At 41.1% G+C, this 22197-nt stretch overlaps 1 protein-coding gene across 6 annotated transcripts in view; it reads left to right on the forward strand.

Moving 5' to 3' along the window:
• Window positions 1–22197, forward strand: part of LOC110077687 (contactin-4) — a 546252-nt gene that overhangs the window by 410463 nt on the left and 113592 nt on the right. For all 6 annotated transcript variants that reach the window (XM_078385216.1, XM_072989453.2, XM_078385218.1 and 3 more), the window contains one exon: window positions 5133–5283. In XM_078385216.1, coding sequence (XP_078241342.1) covers window positions 5133–5283 — 151 coding nt within the window. The remainder of the gene's footprint in view (window positions 1–5132; window positions 5284–22197) is intronic.

Genomic DNA, 22197 nt, shown 5'->3' on the forward strand with positions numbered 1-22197 from the left:
CATTAGCTCTGGAGTTACTTGTACTTGTCCTCCGCTCTTCCTCAGTAGCATGTTGGACGCCTTCTGACCTGAGGGGCCCATCTTCCAGCATCATATATTTTAGCCTTTTGTTTCTGATCATGGGGTTTTCTTGGCAAAGATACTGGAGTGGCTTGCCAGTTCCTGCTCCAGGTGGATTGCGTTTAGTTGGAACTCTCGACTATGACCTGTCCATCTTGGGTGTCCCTGCACGGCATAGCCCATAGTTTCTGTGAATTACTCAAGCCCCTTCGCCACGACAAGGCAGCAATCCATGAAGGGGGGGAGGTATACAAGCTAACAACGTGAATTTGACCAAACTCCGGGAGGTAGTGGAAGACAGGAGGCCTGGTGTGCTCTGGTCCATGGGGTCACGAAGAGTCGGACACAACTAAACAACAACAACATGCCACCCAGAGACCTTGGGTAGTGTGAGTGGCATATAAGTTAAACAAACAAATAAATAAATAAAAAATAAGCAAATAATTGAGTCAGGATTCACAACTTGTATTAGACATGAATGTGTAACAGAACATGTAGTGAGAAGGGTAATAATATAGTAGGGCTTATGTATTTCCAGATTTGCATGCTATAAGAAGGAATATAAGACTATAAGACTGGATGTAATTTCTGTCAAAACAAGTGTATCTACTGAATGAATGGAACACATAATATTTCTTCCCAACGTGATCACTAAGGAAGTAGGCCTGAAGAAAGTTACAGGGTGGAGAGAGACATGTGACAAATCTGTAAACATTCAACAGACAACTCAAGTATCACAGTAACTTGCCATGATCCAAACCCTGCAGCTTTTGAGTCTTCAAACCTAACCTGAAAAGACACTTACTTTCTTACACTTACTTCATGTTGCATGTGGAACAGATACATAAAAAGCAGAAATTAAATAGATCTGTAAAGTAAAAAAGAAATAAAAGGAGACAAAGACTGTACCGCTTCGAACAACGTTTGTTTATCAAGAGGAGGGTTCCACTGCAATAACAAATACAGAATCAGTAGCCCTTTAAAAGACTTGTATTTGGTGGGATTTTTTTTGTCTTGCTTTTGCATTCTGTGCAGCTTGTCTTTTTGAAAACTGAAAGAAGAACCTTAAAAATGCAACTCAGGGAGTTTCTGATTATATTTGATTGACATGTTTCTGTAAAGGATACATTCTATCATGTCAAAAGGAAAACATGTTTTGAGGTGGGCCAATTTACTATTTAAAAAGTAAACATCTTTATGAACAATAAAAGAAAGTGAAACTCCATACAACAAACCAACAAAACCAGAACAAAGCATATACATGGAGGGGTGCAAGCATACCGCCGTTTTCCACACCAGATTGATTTATAGCTCACAAGAAGGAAAAGGGGCAGTCATTTTGTGAGGAAATACTTGTCTGTCATTATTTGATCTGTCATCTTGAGTCTTTGTTTGACCTCTGAGCCACAATTGCAGTCTTCACAGAAACTACCATTTTTAAAAGTATACAAAAAGAAAATGCCAATGGATTCAGCCCTGTTTTGCACCTGCTTCTAGAAATATTTCTGGAAGAGACTTCATCCCACCCCATGATCTTTTCCCCTTATTTTTCTCATCAATGATATATCACTGGCAATTCTATTTTTATCTCTGTGGCAGACATTCCGTCCTTTCAGCATTGCTATAATGAAAGGCTAACAGTGCCCAAGGTCTTGTTCACTACTGCGTTGAAATTACCAGTAGAAATTTTGTGCTGGCTAACTATTAGAGAAGAAAGCTTTCTGACTACACTGCCTCCTTCTTTTTCTTGACTTATCAGTGTGTACATTTCTATGTGTGAGAAAGGATGAGGAAAAAGAGAAAATACTTTTCCAGCCTTCATGCCCCTGCACCACAATCTAAAAGAAAGCATATTTCAACATAGAATATTGCCCAGTGAGATACTTCAGTAAAACAACGAGGTTGTCTATAGGCGTTTGTCTATTATGCCTATTATGTTAGTAAACCAGAACTTCAGTGGAAGCTGACCATTAACAAAGCACAGGTTCATATCGGTCAGAGAGCTGATGTTCTTTCTAATATGCCTTTAACATGTTGAACACAATGCCTTCTTTGAACAGACTTTGTTCAAGTCATATGGCATTGCCTCCCCCCCCCCCGGGTCAGGATGAGATCCTATTGAATTTACACCTGCCACACCTACAGAAGATGCAAATGGATGCAGGCCTTGAAGGTTTTTTGCAGGCATCCTTGAAGAACAGAGACTTAGGAATAGAGTACTAGTTGTTCCCTCAGGTGCCATGCTAACAAATTAGATTCTTGGGACAGCAGAAGGTAGACTAAGACAGTAGTTTATAGTCAGTGGATGGGAATGAAATTTTCCTTGAAGAACTGGTCTCACAACTGGACGTATTCATTCTCACAGGAAAAAGTCTTGTTGCAACATTAGTTCTAATACAGGGATGTGATGGTGGGATGTGATTTAGCAGTAAAGACTGGCTAAGGAAAGTAGACTGTTCATAATCATGGGAAAATAGACTCTAATGGAGAAACTCCCTTTCAAATAGAAAAAAAAAACTTGGGAGTAACAAAGTGACCATGTGCTTTTGAGAAAGATTTTTAAAAGATTGTGAGAGAAAGAGACCATCCTTCTGATTATCAGTCTAGTCAAAGGGAACAAATGAGATAGGGAGTCAGAGAGGCATGAACACCATGAGGGTCCTAACTACTGTGTCCACCAGTACTCCCAATTGCAAACACATAGTCATTGTTCCAAACTATTGCTGCACATCTCTCCATTTCAAACAAATTCCACCATGCGACTCTGACAACATGACTCATTACATCATCTTTGGAGAATGTGTTCATGTTCACTAGGGTTCCTAACACCACCAGTGCTAGCGCTACAAGTTTCCAAGTTTTGGAGAGTCTCCAAAATACCACCATTGTCCAGAAACCAAGGTTTCATTCCTGAGCCCTGGTTAGCTTGCCATATGGTGTTAATCAAAACAAATCTTCCCTTGTCACACCCTAGCATGTGAGGACAGGGAACTGCAAAGTTATTTTGCCTCCCTCTGAGAGGGAAAGCTGCTTTTTATTCTCAAAGAGGAAGAAAAGGGGGGGGGGAACTTTATTGTTTAAATTCCTTAACATGAATAATGCAGCTTGTGCAAAATGATACCGTCTACTTTATTACATGGACTTTCAGGGAATATAAATAGCAAGTGGATTGTTTACATTATTTAAAAAAAAAACTATTAGTCTCTGCTCATTTGCACATGTACACACATACTTTTCATCTCAAAGGAAAAGCACACTGTTTTTGCAAAGTTTCTGCAAACAATACAGACCCTGATGAGAAAAAAATTTAAAATTTTTCTTCTTGCTCTTGTCTGGACTCTGGAATCTTGCATGGCATGAAAGTTCGTCATAGGTGCTTTGCCCACCTATAACCTGGGATTGTGCAGAAATTTATGTGTGTGCCTTGCTTGACATCATTTGATCAAAATGGCTCAGACACATGTAGAAAAAAAGGGCATCCGCCAAAGATTTTCCCTTCCTTTACAGGCCATTCAATGTCTGCTAGGACTTTTCATCCAGCTGAATACCTTGTAGAAGACGTGGGACTCATCCCTCTTTTCGCACAACCATCTCATTTCCATGCTCTGGAACTTCCTTGACGAATTTCTCTGCAACCAGACATAAAAATTATTAAAATCAGTGGCAACTGTCCTGTGGCTAGAGCAGGCCTGTTGATGTGGTGGGAGTTACAAAAGGGTTCACTTAGCATTTAGTGACTGATTCAGTGTTTTAGTGTAGCTGTGACTTGCAACAGGACGTTAGCTGGCATGTTTAATTAGAACATTGTTCAATAATATATTCAACTTCAAACTGAGCAGTACGAGTATCTTCTAATAATGCTAGCACCGGCCCTTACTGATAATTTTTAATGATGGCGGGGTGGGGGGGAAGGCTTGATTATTGTTGCTTTATAATAATCCCCATATTTGCAATGATATGTTTTCCGGTCTACCAAGCAATTTTCTGGTAGTTGAGCAGATTACATGCAATATGAGCAAGTGACTCTGATGAAAGGACAATTGATCTCAATTTTCCCCCAGGTTTTTTTAAAACTACAATTATCATTGTCATCATTATCAACAGCAACAACAACAAGAACACTACAATGTATTGTATTTTATTGTGGTTTTGCCCCTCACCAAACTGTGAAGTGTTTTGCTATGGCAATCTTTCATTCACCACTGTGGCTTTGTGGCATTTCCCTTCTGTCTCTTTAGGCCTTGCAGGTGTGCTCATCAGCTGCTCATTTTTCAGCACACTTTGCCATTACAAAGGCTAAGTTTCCTTTGAACGTATGGGAGGTGGAAATAACTTATTCTGTAATGTTGAATATCTAGTTGTTCAAGATGAAACATCACCTAGGGAATGCTAAGCTATAAACAATAAGTCACTTTTTGCTAAATCCTCTTTGTGATGCCTAAGGGAAAACTAAGTTACAGAATAATGAATAGTTTTACTTTTTTGTGGTTAATTTTCATTTTATTCCTATGGATTAACACAGATGCCTTTTTTGCTGTTGAATTCCTTTTCCAATATAGTTGTAACTGCTTTAATTACTTTTATAGTTAAAGGGCAGTTTCCTCACTATTTAGGTGCACTGTATATCATACACCAGCTACCTGTAGCATTCTGCTATTTTTTAAAGATACCTAAAAAGTTCCCATTTTAATGGCTTTCCAGTGCCAAGAAAGGAGAGGTCTACTTTATAAAAACTGCAGCTATAGCTAACTAGGAGGGTGGGAGCAGAACTTTCCAGGATCTGATTCCTGTTCTTAGGAATTTGATTCCAACTCACCAGCCCATAAAGGGGCATGGACAGTTGCACCATATAAAGGAAATGGCAAAAATAAAGGTTTCAATTTGCTCATAAATTCTTTCCAGTAGCATATGTAAATCCAAGCTGTTGTTTTGTTTGTTTGTTTGTTTAAGTAGCATATCTGCCAGCATCATTGGGAAACAGCATAAAAGTTAGTTGTGTGAAGTTTGTGGATTTTATTTTAAATTTTGCAATGGTTCTCATTGACTCTACACTTTCCCATGTTGTCTTTCAGCTCTTGGACCAGATTTTTCCAAGAACTTCTTGAAAAGGTTGACTCTTGTTAAAGTTGGTGGTGATGCAACCATTGAGTGTAAGCCTAAAGCTTCCCCAAGGCCTGCATTTACTTGGAAGAAAGGAAAAGAAATCCTAAGAGAAAATGAGAGGTAATGACTAGAAATAATTATCACTTTCATTAGAAGACTGCTTACGGTCTTAATACCAGCCATGAAAACGGTCTTGAAGCTAATTGGAAAAGAGCACGGATATAAGGCTTGAAAATTTCTTATATAGATCTCTTTTGTTTCCAGAAACAAATAAATGAGAAAGAAGTGCTTTTCAGATATTATTTCCATTCACAAAAAAACAGCAAATATTCAGTGTGAAAATAGGAAGTGAAAATAGGAGGTAAAATATTAATTCCTGAAAACACTTCACTCTGTTACACCACAAATATATTTCAAAAAACAATACTTTTACTCTAAGTAGCTTCAAAAGAACAGCTGTCAATATGCCATCTGAGGAAAATCTTGAAGCAGCCCACCACCTGTGATTCAACTGAGCTGTAATTCTTCAATATTTTGGATGTTATTTGGGAAATTCTAATGTTTGGTTTGAAGAGAATATTTTGGACCTAGCAGAAGTGAGATGATTAGATGGTTTTGTTTTGGGGTAAATACGTCTGTAGACACCACAAGGAGTAATAATTTTATCTAGTCTTTACGCAGCCCCTTGATTGTTACTAGGATACTATGAAAGTAGTACCATTGTGATGTCTGAAGTGTATACACTGGCATGAAACATTTATTTAATATAACAAGTCCTTAACTTAAACCCTAACCATTAGAGGTTGTGTTGCATGACTTTATTTTGTTTCTTCTGTTTGTAAACACTGTCCACCTTATCATAAGTATGAAGGGACAAATTTCTTTGGCAAATTACTGTATATCTGCTGGGATAGAGATATAATAGATGGATTGAGATGGATATTAAAAAAGTGAAAATTAATTATCTCAGCCCTTATGGACCAGGATGGGACATTTTAGTCCCCTGTAATGATATTTGATTACATTCTACAACAATGTCACCTGAACAACTGTAAATATTTCCCTCAAATTTCAGCCACTTATTGTGTACAGTTGTTGTTGTTTGGACTAAAAAGGACTATGGTGGAGAGAAAAAACAGTCCCAACAAACCTGTCTTGTTTTGCCATTTTGTTTTTGTCCGGCCAATGCAATAGATTGGATTAAAATATTAAAATAAAATATATGCCAAGAAGTGACGTATTATGGTTGCCAGTAGGTTGACTTCATTCAGGGAAGAGGTAAAATTTTCATTGGGATCAGGAAATAAAAGAAGTGTATTTGAAACCCTATCATGAATAGTAATGCTAATCTTAACTCTCCGCTAAGATTCTCTTTGAGGTAGAAACATCTCACAACTCAATCAATATGAGGTTTGTGTGTGTGTGTGTGTGTGTGTGTGTGCGTGTGTGTGTTAATGTTGTGTGCTTGATTGCAACATCCATTGTAACATAATAGCAGTTGGAGTTATCCTTGCAATGTTTAGCACCAGGTGCTTCCCTGAAATGCATTTTGTATTCAGAATTATCAAAAAGCCCTATACAATCAATTTTTAATGCAAATGAGGCCTGCATGCACTGAACAGAGACACTAGCTCTGTTCCTTGTGGTGTCCCATGGAAATCATAGAATCATAAAACAATTGAGTTGGAAGGGGCCTAGCAGGCCGTTGAGTCTAACCCTCTGCTCAATGCAGGAATACAAATCAAAGCAGATCTGATAGATGGTTTCTCAATTTTCTCTTGAATGCCTTGGGAGGTGTGACCATTGGGAGGTGTGAGCATTGCAGGGCTCATACCTCCCAAGGTAATTGGTTCCATTGTGATTTTAAACATTTCATTAGTTTCTTCAATCTGTCTACATTCAATTCATGCTGGTTAAACAACATGTTACATGGGTTGCTTATAATTATTTGTTTTTTTTTTTTGTCTTGGTGTCTTCTTAGTTGTCCCTTCAAAATCTATATATTTTTAAAATATTTAAACCATTTGTGTATGTATTTTAGTATACAATATTGGCTACTATCATAATATTGCTCTCATAGTATACAATGTTCCCAAAATCCTCTAATAACATACCTAATAAAAGTAATTCCAGTTTCAAATCTATATAATTTTGAGGTGATTTAGCCAACAAATTTTGTATTTTATACCAATAGTAACTGAATAGGTTATTATATAACTATTCAGTTATCTAAAGCATTCTATATTGATTTTCTTTATATAATTGTTTAGCCATTTCTATCTCCACATTTTCTATCATGTCTATATCAATATCATATCTAATGTATCTTCATGAAGTACTATTTGTTTTACCTCATCCTTATATCTAGCTTCAATTTACCTTATGAACCACCATGTTATGCCTTTGCCTTGATTAGTGATCCCTTATTTCAGTTTCATTCACTTTTTAAATATATAGGATATGCACCCTTACAAGTTAGATACATACATGCTTTCAACGTTGAAAGCCACCTTAAATTTTTCCCTTTTCATCTTTCTAAGTAACTCCTTCTCTTATTTGCCTTTTCCCAATTCTTCTTTCTCTCTCTCTAAAAACTCTGCAGTACCTTGTGCCACCTGAGAACATTTTATACACTTGATCTATCTCCAATAGATTTTCCAAGCTCTTTTTAATTAGATCTTCTGGTTCTCTCCCCTTATCTTCCCTTAGCACACCTAAATCTCTCCTCAGTTTCAGGGTTAGAGTTAGATCTCCTAGGTTTTCTCCTCTAATTTCCTCCAGCCCCTCCTTTGATTGGCATACATCATCCATGACCCTCTCATTTGCTTGTTCATTATTCCCTGTCTGCTGTTGACTATAGTCCTTCTTTAACTGCTCCTTAAATAATTTCACGTCCTCATTGTGGTATCTCACTATTTCTAAAATTGCTTGAAGGGTAGATTTTGTTTCATTTCAAAATTGTCCTTGTTGTGGCATTATGTCCCAGATGTCAATAAATTTTATTCCAAGTGAAAGTTGTTTAGAAGCTTAGATCGGTCCAATTCCATCAATACATGCTTCCATAGGTCCACTTTAATAGATTGATCATCTTTAGGGTTAAACTTGAATCCAGTCTCAGATGTAGAGGGTTTTCCCCGCCTAAAGGCTCAAGGTAACTTGCTCACCAAATAGTTCACTTGATGTTTGTGTTCATGGCCTGATGTCTTTTTGTAATCCAGCCCCAGAGGCAATCCATTCCAGTATTGATTCTGTCTCAGCCTGTGGTCCAGTCAAGTTTAGAACCCAGGATACAGTTTAAAAGTTCCAGTTTAGCTGGATAAGGCTTTCTAGGGTTAATTTATCTGTATTTCAGTTCAGTCCTCAAAAAGAAAGGGAATTCCAAACAGCCATAAAGTGTTCAAGGTCATTGATTCTAGGCTTTTTGTCAGCACTTTAGATGGCTGTTACAAGTAGCATGAACAAGTTTAGTTTCCCAGAGTTGTTGCTAATGATAGTTTTAAGAGAAAGATTCTTAACTTTCTAATGACAAAGTAATAACAAACTTCCTTCCTTGAAGTATAATTAAATATCTAAGCAATGTCTAATTTATTTTCTTGGGTTCTCTTTGCTTCTCTTTCCTCTCTCTAGATTCACTCAATCAGTGGTGGGGGATAGAAGACACTACAGTGGTGCCTCGCATAGCGAGGTTAATCCGTTCCGGATTAACCCTCGCTATGTGAAAACATCGCTGTACGGAACAGGGAAAGCCAATAGGCTCCAAAACTCACCATTCAGCGAAGTTTTCCCATAGCCGGCAGCCATTTTCGCGCCCTCGATAAGCGAGGGGAGGGTGCGAAAACGCTGTGCATGGCCATTTCGGGGCTTCCGGCGGCCATTTTGGAGCCGCCGAACAGCTGATCGTTGGGCGTCGCAAAGCAAAGATCGGTAAGCGAAATACGTACCGATCTTTGCTATGTGAGTTTCGCCCATAGGGGCCATTGGTATGCGATCGCATTTGCGATCGCAAAACCCTAATCGCTATGCGATTTCATCGTTATACGGTGCACTCGTTAAGCGAGGCACCACTGTATTTCTGTTGTAGGGACTGTCTCATCCAGTGATAGTCATAAAGCAGTACAGTTAAAAATATATCTCTCCCAGTGGTAACACAATATTAATTAGCTGATATATCGCTTCTCCATTGCTGGCTGCTGACAACTTGCAAGCAAGTTAGTTCAGCTGCTTGTTTCTGCCCACTAATTGATTGGGGAGTTTCCTGGATCAAACGTGGATAACCGCTATTCCCCCATGATCAACAGGCTTCTCCCCCATTTCACCACCTCTTTGGGATGGTTTTAACCCCCTGGGGGGTCCCAAACAGGTCAGAATTCAGCCCAGGGGATGGAACTCCATCCTCCACCTGCTGTCTCATCACAGTGTCAAGCCGGAAGTCTGGTTCCATTGTCATACTGTTGTAAACAGGAAGTTTTTCCCGATATTCAATTGAAATCTGGCTACCTTTTATTTGAGCCCATTGTTGCATGTCCTGCAACATGGGATGATTGAGAACAGATCCTGCCCCTCTTTTGTGTGACTGCTTTCAAGTATTTGAAAAGTCTTCTTTCAAGGCTAAACATGTCCAGTTTCTTCAATCTTTCCTCGTAGAATAAATACAAGTGTCTGAAGAGGAAGGCAAGGTAATGTCTCTGCTTTTTAAGATGCTGTTCTAGGTTTGTCATTGCTTTCCTCCCAAGAAGCAGGCATCTTTTAATTTCATGGCTGCTGTCATCATCTGCAGTGATCATGCAACCCAGGAAAGTAAAATCTGTCACTGCCTACATATCTTCCCCTTCTATTTGCCAAGAGGTGATGGGGCCAGAGGTCATGATCATAGTTTTTTTGATGTTGAGCTTCAGACCATTTTTGCACCCTCCTCTTTTACACTCATTAAGAGGTTCTTTAAGTCCTCCTCACTTTCTGCCATCAGAGTGGTATCATCTGAATATCTGAGGTTGTTGATATTTCTTCCAGCAATCTTAATTCCGGTTTGGGATTCCTCCAGTCCAGCCTTTCACATGATGTATTCTGCATATAAGTTAAATAAGCAGGGAGATAATATACAGCCTTGTCGTACTCCTTTCCCAATTTTGAACCAATCACTTGTTCCATATTCAGTTCTAAATGTTACTTCCTGTCCCACATATAGATTTCTCAGGATATAGATAAGGTGGTCAGGCACTCTCATTTCTTTAAGGACTTGCCATAGTTTCCTGTGGTCCACACAGTCAAAGGCTTTTGCGTAGTCAATGAAGCAGAGGTAGATGATTTTTCTGGAACTCTCTGGCTTTCTCTATAATCCAGCACATGTTAGCAATTTGGTCTAGTTCATCTGCCCCTTTGAAATCCAGCTCGTACTTCTGGGAGTTATGGAGAGAGTAGCCAGGCACAATAGCCATCCACTTTTGTGACAGCTGCTTCCTCATGATTAAAGAGGGAGAACCAATGTGAGTGTACTCTCCTCATCATTGCTGTGCTTCACATGCTTTAAAACACAAGTAAATAAAATTAAGGCCTTTTGTAGATAATCGTCATCGAAATAAATAATTTTTATGTACCGCAATTATATGCATGTTTACACAGGATGCATATTCCTGAGAGCATTTGGAATGTGTATGTTTCCTGAAAATCTGTCAGTAACGTATATGGGATACACAAAGGAGTGTCATATTTGAATTAAATGTCTGCAGAACCAGGAAACATGAATCTTACTGAACTTCTAGGAATCTTGCACTGGAGGCTGTCACAGACAGTGAAGCAGAACCAAGTGGGATGTGAGATGCTTGTCCAGGAGGCAGAGCCTATCAAGAAAAAAGAGCTTTACTGCTTTGGTTTTCTTATTCTATTTTTTGTGAATCACAGTTACTGTATGCTATTCCCTTAATGAATAACCTGTCATGAAGGTGTCTCTTACTGGTGCTTGAAAGCTATACAATTGCATTATTAGAAATTCTGCCCTGGGGTACAATTACCTTATTGCAATCATTAAAGATACTTCATCACCATAATAATGAAAATCCTCTCTTGGAGGCATAACTGCATCTGAGTAAAGTTCGGAAGTCGCACTCCAAAAAGTTAAATTATGTATTACCATGGAATAGATTTAGATTAGAGATGGGGACGAATATAAAAACAGATTGCTTTTTCCGACGAATATAGCAGATTCATTAAGTATTTGCTGATCCGTATTTGTGGATTCCAGAGACCCCCCACGAATACGAAGGGATGAATATTTACCCATTTTTATTTATTCTTTGTATTAAAAACAAAAAAACACCACCACAACACCATTGCAAATTCAACTTTGAAAAGAAAGAGGTCTCTCTCATAGCCATTGATCTTGGTCATTCATTTAGATCACTTCTTGAGTGTCAGGAGGGTCAGTGTCCTGAGTTTCTTTTCAAGGGTGAATAAATCTGTATCATAAAAAGGCTCTCAATAAAAGCCAAGGTAGACTTTTCACATAGACTTGTATTGTATAACTGTCCCCCCCCCCCCTCGAAATACTATGGCAAGTATTTCAGGACTTGTTGCCTTATAATAAGTTCATCAAATTAATTTTTTGCTCTAAAAACTTTATTTTGGAAAAGAGACATAATTGTATATATCATGTACAGATTATAGTCTTATGACTTCCCACAGCAAAGAAAATCCATGTATGCATTTCCAAATGCCAGTTCCTTTATGCTGAAAAAATGCAGCATATGTCAACAGGGTCCAGTGTGCCTTCAATGTGCCGTACATATAACCACACCTCCCTGTAATGTGTTTAAGCTATTTGCAAAATCAGACTAGAATTGTTTTACTATCAAAATATTTTACCATTTGAAGATAAGAGTAAACGATAAACACCACCAAGCAGATAACAACTTGGTCTAGTTTATTCAGTTTGGTTCATGGTTAATTGTGGATCTTCCATATACGAACCCAATATTTATGAGCTGTATTTATGTTTTAGCAAGACACTGATTAACTGTAACACTATACTATGGTTGTGAATGGCAGCATCTGGATAACAGGATCAGAATCCTATTATTCTGTGAGTGGGACATGACTCTGCACCCCTGTTGCTCCGTGATGATCTCTGGCTTTCTGTCATGGAAGGCGAGGTCAGCCTTTTGTACAGAACAGGGCTTATCCTTATCCAAGGAAATACTGGGAACCTTCTTGTGCAAAGTCAGAAAACATCATTCTGTTCACATAATGAACCCATTGTGAAAGCAGATCAAACAAATGGGATTCTGGCTATATGCTGTACTTTCAGAATCCAAGCCTTTACTTCTTTTCATTTTCATTTTTAAAGGAACATTACTAAAGCTAATAGTTATCCACAATGATGTTGTAGTCAGTCAGTCCAAATGTGGGGTTGTTACCAGCCAAAGCTGGGTTCTAAGATTCTCTGGCAAGGAATCAGGCACAGACGCAAACAGCTGGACCAAAGACCCAATTTTATCTGAATAGCAGCAAAGAAAAGGTCAGCTGGGACTTCTCTTAAAAGCAGAGAATATCCCGAAAATACAGTGTGCGTATGTTTTATATGATACAAAGAGCAATAAAAGTATTACAATTCTATTGGTCATTTGTACCCCAACTTTGGATCCAGTCCCTCATTGGGTAGTGATGCCAACTAAGTTAACCTATTGGCTACCTATATGCAGATTGTGTGCTCACGTGTCCTTTGCTTATGCCCAAGAAGCGTCTAAATATTTGGGAAAAGAGTATCAATTCCCCTTATCTTTTGATATGTCTGTGTGTTTCTTTCCTGGGCCCTGATATATGGCCTTCACTCTCCGGCTCCCCTGCTGGTGATGTTCTGACTATTATCGCCTGATTCCTCCTTGGCTACATTCCTTAGCTGACCATCTGCTAGATCAAAGGTGAAGAGATGCAGGGAAGAGTAACTAAAGGAAAATCCTATACTATCTGTGAATGTTTCTCTGCTAAGGGTTATACTAAAATCTAGTTTGATTCTGCTCCAGTATCAGGATCACCCCTGGTGAAGGCTTGAGGGGAAGCAGTGGGGAGGCCTTGATGTGCTTCCACATTTTCAGGTGATCTGTTTCACTTCTCAGCATTCTTTACCTCTGCTCAGTCCTTTACTCTTACAATGGGTGAGCCACAGGGTCAAGCTGTCAGGCCATTAGCAACAGTGTCTGAGATATTCTGGGAGCTGTACCAAAAAAAAGTAATTTTCCACATCTCCGACAAACCTAAAAGAGCCTAAGAAACAGGTCAATCCATCCACCTGTTCTAGTACTGTCTGCCCTGACCAGCACCAGTTATCAGGTGCTGATGTGCCATTTGGTGTTTTCATTAGGAGGTGCTACATATTTAACCTGAGACCTTCTTCAATTAAAACATATAAATATATATACTGTTGGTTATCTTCAATACATCATCAAAGATTCTAAAATTTGTTGTATACTGTGGGACAATGCATTTGCAAAAACCTATAAGGCGGGACGTGATGGTGCTGCGGGTTAAACCGAAGAAGCCTCTGTGCTGCAAGGTTAGAAGACCAGTAAGATCAAATCCACGCAACGGAGTGAGCTCCCTTCACTTATCCCAGCTCCTCCCAACCTAGCAGTTTGAAAGCATGTAAAAATGTGAGTAGATCAATAGGTACCACCTCAGTGGGAAGCTAACGCCATTCTGTGTCTAATCGTGCTGGCCACGTAACCACGGAAGATTGTCTTCGGACAAACACTGGCTCTACAGCTTGGAAACGGGGATGAGCGCCATGCCCTAGAGTTGGACATGGCTGGACAAATTGTCAAGGGGAACCTTACCATAAGGCCTGGTATGCATAGGATTGCCAGTATCTTTTTCCTGCTTGAATTCCACGTTTCCCCTTTCCCATTGCTGTAAATAAGTGTTTCTGTTATGATTCTGCTTACAAATTGTGTTCCTCTGAAAAAGCAAATGGTAGCAAGTAAAGGGGGTTTCTGGGCTCCATTAATCTTCCAGAACTATCCAGTGGTGTACTTTACAATACCTTTGTAAAGACCTGGCCCCAAAAGGTATTGCAAAAACTAATCTTGAAGCAATCTTTGCTTCCGATAAAATGTCTTTGTTTAAGTGTTGACAAGCAAAACATGTTGACTTCATTTTCAGGATGTCCAGCTGCGCATCATGTGGAAAAAAATGACAGGACCCCATGCTAAGTCTTTTCTGAACACAGCCATTCATCTTTTCTCTCCTTACATCACATAGTGTCTACTGAGCCTAGAACTGCAGTCAGTTATCTCCTTGACATCAAAACCATTGCTTCATCAGATACAAGCCAATTTATTTCCATAACTTAATACATGTTTAAAGGACATATTCAAAAATCTCCTTTTTCCTGGTATTTCTCAAATCAGAAACACCTGCCAGATATTGCCGTCTGCTGTAACAAAAATAGTAAAAAGGCATAAGACTATTATTGAGGTTAGTGCTCATCTTCATATTAGTACTGGCTGGTTTGTAACCCTGTACTGTACATTGTTTGTTTGTTTCAGTTTGTTAACAGTTTGACAGCAAAGAGTGCAAAAGTAAATTATTAAACACTACTCACTAGAACCTGTATAATCACAGCATCTGTTGTTATAATTGCTATTTTTCTATATTATGAGATCTTCAATGCACTCTGCTGTGATTTGATGATTTGACCTACAAATGCTAAATGCTGATTTCATGGGGGAGTTCCCTCCACCCCTTATTTTGTACTACAGGCAGGCATCCCAGCATCTAGATCCTCTTTCTTGCTAAGGACTAGGCTGTTCTGTGCTTAGATGAACTACAGAGGAAAACAAATAGAAGGGCAGTTCTTCAGGCAGGATCTCTCCTTTTAATGTTGTTCCAATTACTTACTAATTGGAGAACAAAAGCTGTTGATGTTGCTTCCTTACTTATGAAGGCAGAAAGGATTAAAAGCAAAAGATGGTGTGAACACCATGGATGGCCAGGGACCAGAGCAGGGAAAGCCACTCACTCCCTCATCACTTGGCAAAGTGGCTGTCCTCTACTGTCAGAAAGCAACCTCCAGTGGGTACGGACAATACTGAGGAAGTCTTCAGACCATTTCAAATTCAAATAAACACACACACACACACACACACACACACACACACACACACACACACACACACACACACACACACACACACACACACACACACACACACACACACACACACACACACACACACACACACACACACATGTTGCACAGTCTTAGGATGCCCCCACTAGAAGGGAATGGTAAACTACTTTTCTCTAACTAGCAAACACTGAAAAGGGTCACCATAAATCTTGATGGCACATAAATTATAGATGGTTGGATAGCCCAGTGATTTAGGTACCTGGCTGCGGAACCAGAGGTTGGGAGTTCAATTCCCCATCTGTGCCTCCTGGGCATAGAGCCAGCCTGTGTCCTCTCTACCTGGAGACCCTGAAAAGGGTTGCTATAAGTCAGAATTAGCTTGACCGTACATGATTAATAATAATAATTAAAAAAACAGCATAATCAACAACAGCAACAGAAATTAAACACCACTAACAAACTATAAGATCTGGAGCTTTTCGTACTAGAATATGCAGTGGCATAGAAAAGCCCGCTTTGTGTTTGTGGCTTGCAGGCTTAGTTTGCATGGCAATACTTTCCAGGTAAATTTGTTCAGTGACCTGTACTTTTGAGACAGCATCAAAATGGAGCATTCACAGCTGGTGTGCAGTGGAACTCTTAGGTAACCACAGGTAGAAAGCAATGCTTGCATCCATTTTGTATGCAGAAGTGTTACCATTTCCTGTGCTGCAGGTCTAGGTGCAGTGGGGGAAACTGGGAAAATAAATGAGATGAGATTGGCCAGGTTGAAGGGTGGACTGTAAAAGTGATAGAAACTGGATGGAAATAAGAACAAGAGAAAGCTGAAGCACAGATGTTTAGTCATTTTACAGAGAACAGGTATTCTATGAAAAAAGTGTTTTGTGTTTCTTTAATTAAAAAGGTAAAGGTTCCCCTTGACATTTAGTCAGTCATGTCTGACTCTAGGGGGCGGTGCTCAAACCTGTTTCCAAGCCATAGAGCCAGCGTTTGTCTGAAGACAGTTTCCGTTGTCACGTGACCAGTGCGACTTAGGCACGGAACGCTGTTACCTTCCCACCAAGGTGGTCCCTATTTATCTACTCACATTTGCATGCTTTCGAACTTCTATGTTGGCGAGGAGTTGGGACAAAGCGACGGGAGCTCACTCCATCATGTGGATTCGATCTTACAACTGCTGGTCTTCTGACCCTGCAGCACAGAGGCTTCTGCAGTTTAACCTGCAGTGCCACCATGTCCCCTTTAATTAAAAGGTGCCCTTTATAATCCATTTGTAAGGCAAGGTCAAAACCAAATTCTTCCATAATTGTCAGTTCATTTTTTTCAGCCAAGCCAACTGCTTACATATTGTTTAGAGAAATACTGATAACCGGCAGTAAATATTTTTCCATTGCTACTGAATTAATGTGCCAGCGTTAGGCATTCATTAAACTGCAATCTCAGATGCTTAGCCACTTTCTGTGTGTGGTCAAATTTATTTATTTAAATTATATGCCGCCCACACTACCCGAAGGTCTCTGGGCAGCTTACAGCATTTAAAATACAATAAAAAGGCAAAATAAAAGGGCAAAATAATTAAAATGCAATTAAAATATATATTCTAAAAATTGCCATGAGTTATCTCTGGTTCTTTATTACGTTGTAAGACTACAAATCAAACTGTTCATATTACACAAAAATGTCATTGAACTACACTTCATGGAAACCAGCCCTTTTAAAAATAATACCGTATTTTTTGCTCCATAAGACGCACTTTTTCCCTCCCAAAATGTGGGGCAGGAAGTCCGTGTGTCTAATGGAACAAAGGCAAAATTTCGTCGCTGCTTGCCCCATGGGGGGGAGCGTCGCAAGGGTCCGGGTGAGCCTTCCAGGACCCTTGCAAGGCTCCCCCACCCCCCACGGGACCAGCGCTGGCAAAATCGCCAGCTTCCAGGTGGGGGGAGCGTCGCAAGGGTCCTTGAAAGCTCACTCAGACCCTTGCGACGCTCCTCCCACCCCCCCCCACGGGGCTTGATAAGCCTCCAAACACTCCCAGAAGCTGGCGATTTTACCCCCCCCTGGCCCCATGGGGGGGTGGGAGGGAGCGTGGCAAGGGTCCAAGGGAGCCTCCCAGGACCCTTGCCAGGCTTCCCCCACCCCCCCCACGGGGCCAGCCCTGGCGAAATCGCCAGGTTCTGGGAGTGTTTGGAAGCTTGGGGAGCCTCCAAACACTCCCAGAAGCTGGTGATTTTACCCCCCCCGGCCCCGTGGGGGGGTGGGAGGGGTCCAAGGGAGCCTCCCAGGATCTTGGCATGCTCCTCCCACCCCTGCATGGGGCCAGCACTGGCAAAATCGCCAGTTTTTGGGAGTCTTGAGGCTTGGGAAGCCTCTGAAGAGTCCCAGAAGGTGGTGATTTCCCCCCTCTGACCCCTGAGGGGGGCAGGGTGAGTCTCTAAAGGGTCCTGGAACACACCCTAGGACCCTTTAGAGACTCACCCTGCCCGCCCCGCTGGGCCAGAGGGGGGATATCACCAGCTTCTCAGACTCTTTTGAGGCTTGGGAAGCTTCAGCAGAGTCCCAGAAACTGGCGATGTCGCCCCCTCTGACCCCCGGGGAGCAGGGTGAGCCTCCAAAGGGTCCTAGGGTGTGTTACATAAGATGGACCTCTCCATAAGTCTCACCAAGTTTTAGGAGAAGAAAACAAATTATTTTTTTCCTGTTTTCTTCTCCTAAAAATTTGGTGCGTCTTGTGGAAAGGTGCGTCTTATGGAGCGAAAAATACAGTAATTGTTGCTCATAGAAAAGGTACTAGTCTTTTCATTCTTGTGTAGAAGTTAATCTAGAGTAGTTTTTTTCAACAGGGTGTTTCACTGTGTTGAGACACATTTTTTCATTGAGCACGAGAAATTTGTGAGTACCCATTAAATTCTTTTTTTTAAAAAAAAAGTACTTGATATATTCTTGGCAATAGCACGCTAGTAGCTTGATGCCTAGCCAGTTACTATTCAGTTCAATATTTCGTTAGGTTATATTCTAGTGTTATATCATTGCATTGCTGTCTGTCGTATTTTGCCACGCAAACTGATACCTTGATTTATCGATGGGAACTGGTCAACTGCTGTCAGAGTCAGTACTAATGAGGTATCTACTAAATGGGAGTCAGTCTGTTCAATGTGTGGCTAACTGTGTCCAGAAAAGAAAGTGGGTATACAGGGTGCCTCCTAGGTTCCAAGCAGGAAAAGCTGTGAAATCTTAACATTCTTTCATCAGATAATGCTGGTAGTAGCGTCTGCCTGTCTAAGTAGTTTCCAGTAAAGAGCACTCAAGACTTGTATCATATTTGCAGTTGTTTCTAAGGCTATATGATTAACAATGCACAAGAGTGCACCTTTGATATTGTGTGTCCAGGAAAAATAGCATTCCATAAACCATTGCCAGTAAGAGGGCGCAATCCAAGCAAAAAGCTATAATATTTGAACAGATTCTTAAATCAGGACCATCATTGGAAAGTGATTGTAGACCGTGTGGGCTTGCTCTGTGGCAGATCTGATGAAGGTTGGACAAATACTTTCAAAGATATAATTCCTTATTTTAAAAATAATTCCTCCCTTTCCCACTAAAAATTGTGTAAAATCTGAGGCTGGTTTGTCCTGTCATTTAGAAGCTATGGGACCTTAAGATGTTTAATTTACAAAGAAAAAATCTGGCTGTACATGCTCACTAACTTATTCTATAGCAATTGCCCCAACTTCTAACTGGTTTCTTAGCGAACTAATGAATCTCATATAAGTGAATAAGGCTTATTTCTGGGCAAGAGCCTAATTTGGTACTTAGGTCCGCTCTGCACCACCGCGATTGCACTTTGTCTGCCTTCTTGGAAATTGGGAGCATAGGCAATCTACATAGTGGCTGAGGAGGAGGAGTTGAGCTAGGGGCCTTTATTAAGCCAGCTCCCCTCTCAGCCTCTTAGCTCATTTTTAGGGTGGGTTCTTAAATGCAGAGTGGGGCTCCCTCATGTTCTGCATTATTTGGACGATTATCTTTTTTGTGGAAAGTGGGAGACCTCCCATTGCAAATATATCATGGGTGTGTTTCAACAGCTGGTCAGGGATCTTGGCGTGCCTCTTGCTGCAGGAAAAGACGGAGGAACCACCCACAGTCCTCACTTTTCTGGGAATTGAGTTGGATACGGTCCAGCAATCCAGTAAACTACCTGAGGACAAATTAGTTGACCTAAAGTTACAGTTGAAGAACATGGTAGCTAGTCACAAAGTTAAGTTAAGGGAACTTCAGGTAGTGATTGGCCATCTCAGTTCACATGCAAAGTAGTAGCACCAGGCAGGGCCTTCCTTCGATGGCTTTGTGAGGCCATGGGAGGCCTTTTGAAACCACATCATAGGCCGTGCCTTGCTGCTGTGCTGAAGGAAGATTTAGCAGTATGGTTGAGGTTCCTGGAAAACTTTAACGGGGTATCATTTTGGAGACACAAGGTTTGCCTTGGAGCAGAGTTGAAAGTGCATTCCGATGCGGTAGGTGCTTTTGGCTATGGAATTTACTTCAAGGGTAGGTGGTGTGCCGGGTTATGGCCCAGGGTGTGGCATGATTTAGGAATTACTCGAGATCTCACCTTTTTAGAATTCTTTCCAGTTGTAGGGGTGCTATGGCTCTGAGCATACATGTGGGCCAATTCTGCTGTAACCTTTTGGTGGGACAACATGGCAGTGGTCCATGTAGGAGGGTCATGCGTTTAGTCCAGGCCTTCAGGTTGCATTGTTTACATTATAATATAGTTTTGCATGCGCAGCATGTACCAGGTATAGACAATGTTGCGGCTGACGCCCCGTCCCATCAACAGATCAAACAGTTCAGTGTGTTGGCTCCAGGGGCACAGGCTTAGCCAGATGTCTTGCCAGGGGAGTATTGGAGCCTTGGAGGTCTGAGCCAATAAGGCCATAAGTTTAGAAGTGGGACCTCCATACTAGGTGCAGTTATGCAGCTGCCTGTAATGAGTTATTTGCATTCTGCAGTCAGAAAGGTTTAGGTGAACCATGCCCATTACAGTTGACCATCTACAACAGTATGGGGTGCACTTACATCAAAATGGTTTAACCCCTCGATCTGTTCAGAGTAAGATGTCAGCCTTGGCATTTTATGCCAAGGTGCGGGGATGCCAGGACCCCACAAATAATTTCCACATTCGAAAAATGATAGAGGGATGGAGCAAAGAGAGGGGTGGAATGGAAGATAAGAGGACTCCCATTTTTCCTGAAGGTTTTACTCAAATTGACAGAGACATGGGACACAGTTTAAAAAGACAGTTATGAGGTAACCCTGTTTAAAGCAGCAACACTTTTAGCGTTTTTTTTTGGGGGGGGGAGCTTTTAGGATTAGAGAGTTGTTTCAGATTTCTAAGAAGGACCAGTCCCATTCAGCCTTGATTATGCATCATGCAGTGATCTTTGAAGATCGAGTCATTATTTGAGGAGATCAAAGACTGACCAAAAGGCGAAAGGCAAAAATCATCTCCTTAGGCCAGTGTTCGGTGGAAAGTTGTGCGCTGTCCATGCTGTGCAGGAATACAGGATAGAGCAGAGAGGCATGCTTTGGGACAGGTTCTTAGAAGTGGTGTCCCGGGATAATGCAAAGGTGCCCTCGAGACATTATTATATATAAGGAGGCACCTTTATATATAAGGGAGGCAACAACTTGGCTAAACGCACAGGGAAGTCATTGTACAGCTGATTGAAGACTTTCAAGCCATTAAGGCCAGGTTCCCAAAAGTCTGGATAATTTGGTCTAATATGATTCCAAGACTTGTATGGAGGGCTGAATGTGACCCCAGATGTATTTCCCGTGCCAGACAGGAAGTCAATTGTGAAGTTGGCAGAGCTGTAAAGGCTGGCCTGGGGTCAGTTGTGGCACATCTTGGCATACAAGTGAGGCAGCCTGAATTGTACAGAAGTGATGGTGTACACTTGTTCAAGATGGGCCTGGACTTGTTCCTTTGAGATTTGCTAGGGGGCCTTTGGGCCGAAATCTATGGCGATGGTGGGGGCATGGGGGCATATGAATAACCCCTATGCTGTGGTGGGAAGTGAGAAAAATAAAGAGTTTCATTGAGTTCCATTGGTACACCTGAGGAGGGTGTCAATCATCCCATCTCCCTGATTTGTTGAACAATGAGTTATATGAAGGGGAATGGGAGCTAAAGGAATCTGCCGGGCGGCAGTGCACCTAGGGTCAGGAGGCTCAGTGACTGAAGCAGTGTGGGGGGAATTTCTGCAGTTGTGTGGCTGAAGACGTGCTAGACAGAGGTCGGTGCGCTTCAGTAATAGGAACTTGCCCCTTGGTGGCTTCTCTTTCTAGGGAGAGAGAGAGAGAGAGAGAGAAAGAAATCTTGGGACAGAGGGGAGCCACAAAAAAAGGAGAGAGAATGTTGCCATGGAGAGAAGGAGAGGATGGAAGAGGGAGAAAGCGCACACAAGAGAGAGAGAGGAGCTCTGAAGAGAGAAGGGGAGCCATGAATAAACAAGGTGGTTGGAGAGAGAGAGTAGCCATGCTCATTTGCTTTGCGCTTAGGTGAGATGTGGTTAACTGATTTTAAAAAGGAGTCATGTTCTCATATTTCCTTTATGAGGTATCTGTTTGTGAATGGTAGTGAGCACAAGAGAGAATCCTGGAGACCATCTTGACTGATGACCTAGGTGTCATCCACATTCAGGTTAGCCTTTGCTATGTAAAGTTTGGCATCTTTTTTCCTGCTTGGAACATGGACACAATATTGCAATAGTATGTCACTATTAAGCTAAAGGAGGAAGCAGAAAGTCTCCAACAGGTGGAAAGGTTATCTGTTTTCAGTAAGTAAGAATGGAAAGTTAAAAGTCTGCAACAAGACTCTACTTTGTCTTTTCCATGGGGGGGGGGGGAGGTTTAAC

The sequence above is a fragment of the Pogona vitticeps genome, chromosome 2 (assembly GCF_051106095.1).
Source record: "Pogona vitticeps strain Pit_001003342236 chromosome 2, PviZW2.1, whole genome shotgun sequence".
Taxonomy (NCBI): domain Eukaryota; kingdom Metazoa; phylum Chordata; class Lepidosauria; order Squamata; family Agamidae; genus Pogona; species Pogona vitticeps.